This window comes from Ricinus communis, chromosome 1, assembly GCF_019578655.1.
Source record: "Ricinus communis isolate WT05 ecotype wild-type chromosome 1, ASM1957865v1, whole genome shotgun sequence".
Classification (NCBI taxonomy): Eukaryota; Viridiplantae; Streptophyta; class Magnoliopsida; order Malpighiales; family Euphorbiaceae; genus Ricinus; species Ricinus communis.
This window is the reverse complement of record NC_063256.1, coordinates 18,958,270-18,970,292: the sequence shown is the minus strand read 5'-3', so window position 1 is coordinate 18,970,292 and position 12,023 is coordinate 18,958,270. Positions and strand designations below refer to the sequence as shown.

Genomic DNA, 12,023 nt, shown 5'->3' with positions numbered 1-12,023 from the left:
AATTCAACAAGGAATCTTGACTCCACTAGGAATCCTTATCCAGCAAGAAATCCTGATGATATTACGAGTTCAAGCAATAAAAGGAATCCTAATTCAACTAGGAATCCTGATTCACCTAGAAGTCCTAGTCCGATTCAAATTACAAGTCAATGAGCTTATCCAAGACATTTGGGCTAAGGACACATCAAGGCTTCAAGAATTTCATTAATCTAATTTTGCTTATTAGGCTTGAATGAATCTAATTGGGCTACAAAATACCAAAGAAGCCGAATTGGAGCATATGAAGACTTTAGGCCAAACTTGGCTTATGTTATGAGACTCATCTATATGACTTATGTAAATTTGGATTTTATGGCTTATTATGGGCTGCCACACATGTATTTTGACCTAATTAAGACTAAGTTTAAGTTATTTCTTTTACTTATGAAGGTTATCTTTATCCTAGATGAGATGTGAATCCTTTTGGTTAAGATTTAGGGTTTTCTAAGGCCTATGTGAGGCTAGTACGAATTTTGATATAAAAATTAAATTAAGGTTGAATGATAATTGATATTTTTACCTTAAAGCTTGTTTCCTTTATCTTTGTGTTCTTGTTTGAATGCGAATCTTACTTATCAATGAGTTGATCTATCCTTGTGCCGTACTTGGAATTGGAGTTTAACAGACTTAGTTTTCCTTAGTTTCTAATTCTTGATCATCTTTCTAAGAAATCTATCTTCTAACCTTTCTTAAGGGTTGAACCGAATTGGTTCTTGGGATTTTCATGTTAATATGTTAGGGGTCCGCAATTCAAAAGGGGTTCTCAAGCTTATTCGTGATACTCCCAAAATATTATGTAGCCATCCATTAGGAGTAAGAAACCCTAGTTTCTTTAAGCCACACGCGTTGGCCATTTTTGGTGGAGCAAATTAGGCCCAAACTCCCTATATTGTCCTTTATGCTCATTAAGCCTATATTATATTTAATCAAGCCCAATAAATTGAATTAGATTAATGAGCCTTGTATTTGAATCCAACTCTTCAAGCCTTGATGTGTCCTTAGCCTAAACATCTCGAACAAGCCCATTGAGAGCTTCTTTTATCTTCTTAGCCCTGGACCTTGTAATTGGGCCTCCATGGATGTGAAGTGGATCTTGAATCCTAGTTGAAGTAGAATTTCTTATTGGAGTAGGACTCCTAGTGCCAATAGGATTCGCATCAGATCATCAAGCTAAGCTAAAATGCCACTGATCAATCTTATCAATTGCATCCCCATGATTCCTTATGCCAATTCTTATGTCATTAGGAGTCCTCATTCTTAGAGGAACAAGTAATGATTTAGATCCTAGTGGTGCAAATCCTGGATCATAATATTTGGGTGTGCCTCGATTCTCGGCCTTCCCTATTTTCTCTAAAAGAATCATCCGCGATCATTCAGAGAATGATATAATACTCCATCAACTAATTCTCTTTGTTTGCGTTTGTCCAAGCATTAGATCGGTGCCTATGATTGCCTCTTCCATGCGCTTTAACTCAACACTCATGTTTATGCTTGCGAAATAAAACCAAACCATCATACTAGACATAGAATAGAAAGAGACAAACAAAAGAAACAAACATATGAGAACCTAGGTAGGATTTCATATCTAATAAGGAAAGAAATCACAAGTTCTAGTATGATTGTATTGAAACCTTTGAATATGCCACTACAAACCCAATAATTATATTCAACTAAAAGGAATGAAGATGAACAATCCAAAAACCCAATGGCAATTCTTTGAATTGTAGGATCCATCAATTAAGATTCTGAATTTCAAAGAAAAAGAAGACTTAAAACCTTTTGGCCATAAGGTGTTTGGATTTTGAACGCCACAAAACTAAAAGTTTGATAAGTTCCTAAGTACTAAAAAGAAACTCTAAAGATCAAGTCTCACTTAAGAGAAAAGAAGAATTTTATATTCAACTCAATGATGTCTTTACAAATGCAAATACCTTGCCTATTTATAGGAAGAGGCCAAGAGCAGTTTAGTAAAAATAAAAAGGAAATTAAATAAATAAAGAAATAACTCCTACAATTGTAACCACCAAAACCGAAGGATCTCCTCAAGTGAAGTTCGGGAAAACTAGTTCCAACAATTAAAACTAGTACTTGAATTCAACTTCAAACGCCATAAACCCAATATGATATGATAAATTAAGAATCAAACACAAGATTTTGGTTAGAGAATGCCACAATAACAAATATACTATCTCGAGCCTTCCTAGTCCTAGGTGATCCAAGTACAAAATCCATAGATAAATCTTTCCAAGGAATATCATGAATAGGCAAAGGAGTATGTCATAAGTCTTTATTCACATCATGTTTCATGCAAGGCTAAAGAAATGTTCAATCAGTATGTCATAAGTCTTATGCACCCCAAAATGACCCATTAAACTGCCTCTATGTGCCTTCTTGATAAGTATCTCACGCAAAGAACAATTAGGAATGCCCAGGCGATTCTTTTTGTAAAGATATCCATCAAACACATAGAAATCATCAAAGGCAACCCCATTAGCACAAGTATTAAACACATTACCAAAGTCACTATCATTCAAATACAACTCCTTAATAAACTCAAAACCCAACAATTTAGAATTAAGAGTATTAAGTAAAGCATACCTTTTGGATAATGCATCAAGAACCACATTCTCCATACCTTTATTATACTTGATCACATATGGGAATGTCTCAATGAACTCCATCCACTTTGCATGTCTTCGGTTCAACTTGTCTTGCCTCTTAAGATGCTTCAAACTCTCATAATCTGTATGTATGACAAACTCCTTAGGCCAAAGGTATTGTTGCCATGTTTGCAAAGCACAAACCAAAGCATAGAGTTCTTTGTCATATGTTGGGTACCAAAGTGCTGCCCTATTAGTTTTCACTAAAATAGCAAATTAGCCTTTGTTCTTGATCAAAACAGCCCCAACACTAATGCCACTAGCATCACATTCAATCTCAAAGGTTTTGTCAAAGTTAGGGAAAATCAGCAAATGAGCATTCATAATCTATGATTTAAGTAAATTAAAAGCATTTTCTTATGCATCACCCCAATTAAACCCAACATTATTCTTAACAATCTCATTCAAAGCTGCGACAATGCTACTAAAGTCCCTAATGAACCTTCTATAAAAAGTAGTAAGACCATGAAAACTCCTAACTTGGCTTATGTTGTAGATGTTGGCCATTCCTTAATTGCTTTCACCATTTCCTCATCAACCTCTAGACCTTTAGAAATAACAACAAAACCTAAAAATATTGACTCTATCCATGCAAAAACTACACTTCTTTACATTACTAAACAATTTTTCTTTCCTAAGAACATCTAAGACCCTACGCACATGCATAACATGATCATTGAAAGACTTGGAATAGATTAGAATATCATCAAAATATACAACTACAAATTTACTAAGTAATTCACGCAATACATGGTTCATCAACCTCATGACAGTGCTAAGTGCATTAGTAAGCCCAAATGGCATTAGAAGTCACTCATAAAGACCATACTTAGTCTTAAATGTTGTTTTCCACTCATCCCCAACTTTCATGCGAATTTAATAATATCCTGAATGCAAATCAATCTTAGTAAAGTAACATGCACCATGCAACTCATCAAGCATATCATCTAACCTCACTCTCTTTTGTATCTTTAAACACTCTTTGATTTTTCTCCCTCAGTTTTGCTACTTTTAGCCTCACTCATTTTCCTCTCCAATTTACATTGGTCCTTATACACTTCTTTTGGAGAAAGAGGTGCAAGTGTGACTTTTCTCCCATCTTTTATAAAAGAATACCTACTAAGGAACCCATCATGAACAACTCTTCTATCAAATTACCATGGCCTACATAGTAAGCTATGGCCAGCATGCATTGGCACTACATCACATAGCACTTCATCTAAATACTTCCCAATAGTGAAAGTCACAATAACTTGATTATTAACTTTTATCTCACCACAATTGTTTAACCATAATAACTTATAAGTTTTTGGATGCGGAATGAGATTTAATCCTAATTTCTCTACCATCAAAGTGCTAGCAATGTCTGTACAACTACCACTATCAATAATGACATTGCATGTGTTACCTTACACATGGCATCTAGTGTGGAATAAGTTATCCTTTTATTGCTCCATATTATCTTCCTCCATTTGCGCATTTAGCATGCGCCTAGTAACCAAAAGATCACCTCCCATAGGACCCTAAATACCATCATCACTATTATCCTCTAATGGTGGCATCTTATCTTCACTACTCTCTTCATTTGATGTTTATATCTCCCCATGCTCCCTAGCAGTCATTGTCCTCTTATTAGTACATTGTCAAGCAATGTGCCCACGCCCCAAACACTTGAAGCATTTAATGTCCCTATTTTTCCCTTTGTTAGCTTCAGCTGTGTTGGTCTCCTTGTTGCCCGAGACATTCTTACACTTATTCGCATGAAAAATAGCCTTATCATCTCCTCTTTTGTTTCTTTTCCATTGATTAAATCAATTAGACCTATTGCTTGAAGTGCCTTTCTATTCAAACCTTGTTGCTCCCCTTATTTTTAATTGCTTTTCAACCTTAATTGCAAGATGAACTAACTGCTCAAGTTCTACATAATGTTGCAATTTGACCCTATTCGCAATCTCCTTATTTAGCCCACTAATAAAATGTGTCATGGTAGGTTCCCTATCTTCATCCAAATCAGTCCTTGTCATGAGCATCTCCATTTCCTTATAATAATCATCTACATTTTTAGTACCTTGCTTCAAAGCTTAGAGTCTTTGATGTAACTCTCTATGGTAATATCTAGTACAAAACGTCTTTTCATGATGGTTTTGAGAGAATGCCAAGTATCAATAGGCTCTTCCATATTTCTTCTCTTACTCACCACCAATTGATCCCACCACACTATTGCATACTCAGAAAATTGAGTAACCACTAACTTTACCTTCTTTTCCTCATAAAAGTTATGACAATCAAAGATAAGGTCTACTTGCTTTTCCTATTCTAAATATGCCTCCGGATCTTATTTTCCTAAAAAGGTAGGAATCCTAAGTTTGATGCTACCAAATTTCTAGCCACACCATCATTATACCCATAATAACCACCAAACTCACCTCTGTGATCCCCTCTATCCATTGCATTGTTTTGGCCTCCTCTACCCATGCCACGACCAACACCCATAATTGTGGCATTATCATCATCATCATAGCCAAGTTCTAATCTTCCTCATTGCCTACCAAGCTCTGCCTATTGTTTCCTACATGAGCATTAGCATTGATTTGCTCTAATATAGCTCTTTGGTTGGCTTCTATATCTAACCGCATTCTCTCTATAGCCTCATTGAGGTTCATTATACTCCATTGCACTCTTCATTTTCATGCACTTGTGCTGCGGATATGCCATGATTAACTTTAGGCACATTCTCCTCTTTCCCACTTTCACTAAAGGTATTTAACATTGCTGCAAGAAAAAGTTAGTATACAAAAACAAGAATTAAAAGTATTAGGACCTCACCAATCGCACCGTTACGTGTTTATTCTCCAAAAATGGGGGTTTGGTCTTATGTTTACATACAATAATCTTAACACTGAAGGCTGAAACTCATACCACTTAGCTTGGTCTCAAGTGTTCGGATATACTTATTTCCAAAAGAAGAAGGAAAGGGCCCCATGAAATTAATGCCCCAGACATCAAAAATCTCAACCGCTTGAATGCTCGTTTGAGGCATCTTATCACGAGCATAGATGTTACCTGTCCTCTAGCATGCATCATAAACCTACACGAATGCTCTACATCCCGAAAGATGGTCAACCAATAGAACCCAACATCAAAAACCTTCCTAGTAGTGTGGTTAGGTGCTTGATGACCTCTCGTTGGTCCCTCATGGCAATGCCTCAAAATCTGGAGGATCTCCTCCCTATACACGCATCGCCGAATCACCTGGTCTACACAAACTTGAAACATAAAAAGGTCTTCCCAAATGTAGTACTTCAAATCAGTAAATAATTTCTTCTTTTGCTGAAATGTCATACCCTTTGGTAAGACCTTTACAACCAAGTAATTTGCAAAATTGGAAAAGAAGGGACATCCGAAGATACCTGAATAGAGCACAAGTATTCATATGGAAAACTGCCATTAATAGCCCTTCATCAAGTGCATCTAGGCTCTAGTTCTTAATCTCGAAGGGTGATCTACGACTAAGTTCTCTGCGCCCTTCTTATCCTTGATCTCAATGTTGAATTCCTGCAAAAGCAAAGTCCAACGAATGAGTCTCAACTTAGCATTATGCTTTCCAAATAAGTACCTCAACGCTGAATGATCCATATAGACCACAGTCTTGGATAGCACTAAGTATGAGCGAAACTTGTATACCACAACAAGCAACTCCTTCTTAGTAGTTGTATAGTGTTCCTGGGCATCTATCAATGTCTTGCTAGTATAATAAATTGGTTAGAACTTATTGTCAATCCTTTGTCCTAAAATAGCTCTAATTGTAAAATCACTAGCATCACACAGTAGCTCAAAAGGCAGCCCCCAATTAGGCGAAACCATAATAGGCGTTGTAGTTAGCTTCTCTTTAAGTAACTCAAAAGCCTGCAAACAGTCATCAGAAAATATAAATGAAACAACTTTTACAAGCAATCAAGTCAAAGGTCTAGCAATCTTAGAAAAGTCCTTAATGAACCTTCTATAAAAACCTGCATGACAAAGGAAACTCCTAACAACCAACCGAGCTAGGGGGTGGCAACTTAGCAATGGTCTCTACTATAGTTCTATCTACCTCCGTCCCTGCATGTGAAATCTTATGCCGTAGCACAATACCCTCTCTCACCATAAAATGACACTTTTACTAATTCAGCACAAGGTTAGCTTCTACACAGCGCGTAAGCATACGCTCTAAATTAAGCAAACAATGTGAGAAAGAGTCACCAAATATCGAGAAATCATCCATGAACACCTCCATGGACTCTTCGATCATGTCATGGAAGATCACCATTATACACCTCTAGAAAGTAGCAGGTGCATTGCATAAGCCGAATGGCATCCTCTTGTAAGCAAACGAACCATAGGGGCAAGTGAAAGTGGTTTTCTCTTAGTCCTCAGGTGCAATGGGAATATGAAAATAACCTAAAAAATCATCAAGAAAGCAATAAAATATATGCCCTGATAAACGCTCTAACATCTAGTCAATAAAAGAAAGGGGAAAATGGCCCTTCCGAGTTGCATCATTGAGCCTCCTGTAATCAATGCAAACTCAAAAACCAATTACCATCCTAGTCGGTATTAGCTCATCCTTCTCATTCTTGACCACCCTCATGCCTCCCTTCTTGGGCACAACCTACACAGGACTAACCTAAGAGCTATCATAAATAGGGTAAATAAAACCTGCATTTAGAAGTTTAATTACCTCCTTCTTAACTACTTCTTTCATATTTGGGTTCAACCATCGTTGTGGCTGTACTGCTAGCCTGTAATTATCCTCCATCAGGATCTTATGCGAACAATAGTTGGGGTTGATTCCAGGAATTTCTACAGTCTTGTATGCAAAGGCCTCAGGATACTTCCTGAGAGATGCCAAAGTCATCTTCCTCTCCGCAGTGGTCAAATCAACGGCAGCTTCTCCGCCTCATCTAGATAGGCATAGGTTAAGTGTGTAGGCAATTCCTTCAACTCTAAGGCTGGTGGCTCCTCAAGTGAAGGTCTCAATTTCTGCACCCTAACCTGTCAATATCAATAAAACAGTCAGCAGACTTACTTGGCTCACTAGCCAGCAAACAAGCAAGTTATTCCAATACATCCTCGTTGGACAACTCCTCCTTATCTTCAGCCTATAATGCTATCTGCAAAGGATCATCAAGTAATATCTCCTGTAATTGAGACTCCACAATATCATCCAAAACATCCACAGGATATACAGTATCATCATGGTCAAGTGAATGTCTCATAGAAGTGCTAAGGTCAAAGGTAATAGTCTCATCACCTACTCTAAGCTGTAACTTCTCATCACACACATCTATAACAATCCTAGATATTGGAAGGAAAGGTCTACCTAGAATTAAAGGCACGCTACTCTCACCTTCCATGTCCATAACAACAAAATCAACAGGAAATATAAACTTGTCTACCTTAATAAGTACATCTTTAACTATTCCCTTAGGAAATTTCACAGTCCTATATGCTAACTGTATGCTCATCCTAGTAGGTTTAGGCTCACTCAAACCTAATTTCTCAAACAAACTGCTAGGCATTAAATTGATGCTAGCTCCTAAATCAGCTAAAACATCATTAATATGCAAATCACTAATAATATGGGGAACAATGAAACTCACTAGATCACGCATCTTTAATGGCAGCTTGTTTTGAAGAATGGTTGAGCACTCCTCATCTAATGTCACAAGTCCCAAGTCCTCAAGCTTTCTCTTATTGGTTAGAATCTCTTTCAAGAACCTCGTATACCTAGGCATTTGCGATATAGCCTCAACAAAAGTTAGGTTAATCCTCAATTGCTTAAATAAATCCAAAAACTTACCAAATTGTTGATCAACCTTTTCCTGGTTCAACCTGCAGGATATGGAATAGGAGGCTGGTATTCTTTCGTAGGACTCTTCTTCTTGTCCTTAGTTCATACAGGCTCTGTCACCTCAGGTTATGGCTCCTTCCTGGCTGGCTCATCCTGCACAATAACATCATCAGCGGCCATAGGTAAGGAATTAGCTAACTACTTACCTGATCTCAAGGTGATAGCCTTGACATGCTCCCTCGGGTTTGACTCTATGGCACTAGAAAGCGTTCCTAGATGTCTTTCAGCCAGCATCTTAGAAATCTGGCCTATTTGATTCTCCAAATTCTGTATGGAGGCCTACTGATTTCTAAGAGCTGTGTTCGTCTTTTGAAACCTATTCTCTGAAGTGGACACGAACTTCATCATCAATTTCTCTAGATTGGACTTCTTCTCCTAGTTTTGAGGTAGTTGAGGGAGAACAGTCTGCTGTTGGGGTTAGTGCTGGTGCAACCACTGAAATCCTAGTGGACCCTGGGTGTTGTTATTTTGCCACCCGAAGTTGGGATGGTTTCTCCACCCTGGGTTGTATGTGTTGCTGTATGGTTTATTTTGCTGCCTCGCCGCATGTCCCATATAATTAACCTGTTCATGGTGAGCAGAAGAAGAAGAAGATGAAGAAGAAGCAAACATACCTCCCGCATTATAGTTTGCACTGTAGTGCGGGCCACCATAAAACTCGTAGCCAAGATGTGTTGCATGGACTGGCGTCCGGAGCTGGTCGATCTTCTTGGCCAAAAGCTCCACCTGAGCTACCAAGGCTGATGTAGAATCTACCTAGTTCACCACTCCTTGCCGTCTTGGTCTACTCCTAGAAGATTTCCACTGATATATGTTCATGGCCATCTCTTCAATTAAGTTATGAGCCTGCTTTGGTGTCTTACTATTAATGGCCCCACCTGCAGCTGCGTCTATCATCCTGCATAATAACATCATCAGCGGCCATAGGTAAGGAATTAGCTAACTACTTACCTGATCTCAAGGTGATAGCCTTGACATGCTCCCTCGGTTTTGACTCTATGGCACTAGAAAGCATCCCTAGATGTCTTTCAGCTAGCATCTTAGAAATCTGGCCTATTTGATTCTCCCAATTTTGTATGGAGGTCTACTGATTTCTAAGAGCTGTGTCCGTCTTTTGAAACCTGTTCTTTGAAGTGGACACGAACTTCATCATCAACTTCTCTAGATTGGGCTTCTTCTCCTAGTTTTGAGGTAGTTGAGGGAGAACAGTCTGCTGTTGGGGTTAGTTGTAACACTCCCATCACATGCTAACCAATAAACATTAGCCAGGAAGCATACAAGCGTCGTAGAATATATACTACAGGTAGATAGGTCAATATGTAGGTTGTTAAGAATCCAGACACAAGGTTATTAACATATAAACATATGATTATACTTAAACATCATTTAACAAGTATTACAAACATCTTCTTATGCCTTATAAGGCATACTTCCATATATATCACATAACTGCATACAAAAATGCATCGGAGGAGACTTCACAAAACTGGCCCAACTTGGCGAGAATCGCTAAAAGCTAGACTTCGCATACAACCAACGGATGCACTACTATTTACAAACCTGAAAAGAAAAATTTTGGAGAGGAGTGAGCCTCCATTTCGGTGAAATAAATAATCAACATAATCTATATCACATACACTTAATACAATTTCCACCCAATAAAATAACTTTCCATGATATTCATAGTTTAGGTATAAAGTCATACCATTCTACTCAATTCATTACAACCATCATAGAAGAAATACAATTCAATAATTATGGTTAGTTCTCACGGCTTGTGGATCCCCTTTAATGTGCTGTTCCGCCTCATCCTCACATATCACACACGTAAGCTGCTCCGCCTCATCTCACATTATACACTTTTATAGCCTCTCTAGGCTTTAGCCTCCCAAGGCTTTATATATATATATATATTTTTTTTACAGGGGAATCCACCATTCACATGCACATATGCACTTAACATCACAATTCAATCATTTCACTTATATCATATTTCAGCAATAACAATTGTTCCACTCAACACCAATCATTTCCATCTCAGTCATTCAAACATAAACAATATTAAGCAAACGCAACCATTTCATGGAACATTTGATTAAATATATGAACATAGCAAATATTAACTATTTACTTACTCAAAATATACTTATTCCTTTAGCATATAAGAACCTCCTTTCTCCACAACTTCCTTTCCAGGCCTTTGAGTACCTGTCAACACATTCATCAATTCACATTTTATGCATATTACAAATATTCATGTAAATGCGAGTTCTAATGCATTACAATATCATCCCCTCTCTAATTCATAGGTCTAACTCTTCCTCTAAGACTCTCAATTACTGTTTTAATATCCTATAAACATTTCCCATCTAGTTAAATACCAATTTAACTCAAATTAACATCAATAAATTGCATAAAACTAATCTCCAACATTTCTGTTTTCTAGGCGAATTTAGTACCAAGGTATATTTATTGCTGGGAACATTGGCTTAATACAAAAATCTCATATTAAATAGACATATCCATTTATGCGTCTAGTTTCATCTCCAAGAAGAATTACTCAATTCCGACTTCTATAGATTTAATTATTTTCAAATTCACCGAGCAAGGGTCATACAAATTTAGTTGTACCCGAGCAGCAATCTGTTTGCTCAATTTAAGCAACCAAAACGGCAAAAATAGCAAAATCACAAAACTACAAAGTTATATAGGACTCTTTAAAATTTCCATAGACACTAATTAAGCTTAATTTGAACTTATATAACCCATGTTATGCCTAAAATACAGAACATCAAGGTTGCTGGAATTTTGACAGTTTTCTATCTTAACATACTTAAACTTAAATCAAGCTTAATCTTTATGCAATCATTCATGATAATCAGACCTTTAATTAATCAATGAGAGCATCAAATGAAGTTTTTCCAATTTGTAATCAAGAACCCTAATGACAAATTAATAACACTCAAGTAACAACTTACCAATTTCAGCTTTTGGGTTGCTAATATGCTTAAATCCTTTAGCTTTAGCTTGGCTCCTTCAATAGTTGGCAAAATCCTATCTTAATCTTAAGTTTTTCTAGGTATTCCACTCCTCTCTCTTATTCCAAATTTTGTGTTTTTGGCCATGTACGAATTTTAGAGAAATGAAGAGGTAAAATGAGCTTGCTCATGGTTCCAATTTCCAATATTCCTCTCTTAATGCCACCACCTACTAAACTATTTTTATCACCTAAATTAATTCTTACTAACCATATATAGGTACTAACTTTTAATTGTATCTTTTAAGTCCAATCTATTTACCCAATCTTCAACTATTGGTTCAATTAAGTCTTAAGGCTTAATACACATAACCCAAGTACTTAATCAACTTATCTAAACTAATAATCTAATATCATGCTTCTTATTCTCTACTTATAATTAATATATATCTGT

The 12,023-nt window shown here is 36.9% G+C and overlaps 1 protein-coding gene across 1 annotated transcript; it reads right to left on the bottom strand.

Annotated features, from left to right (window-relative positions):
* Window positions 1-7,840: 7,840 nt before the first annotated feature.
* Window positions 7,841-8,476, bottom strand: LOC125369806. Its single transcript, XM_048373026.1, has one exon. The coding sequence runs from the start codon at window positions 8,474-8,476 to the stop codon at window positions 7,841-7,843; it is 636 nt and encodes a 211-aa protein (XP_048228983.1).
* Window positions 8,477-12,023: the final 3,547 nt, after the last annotated feature.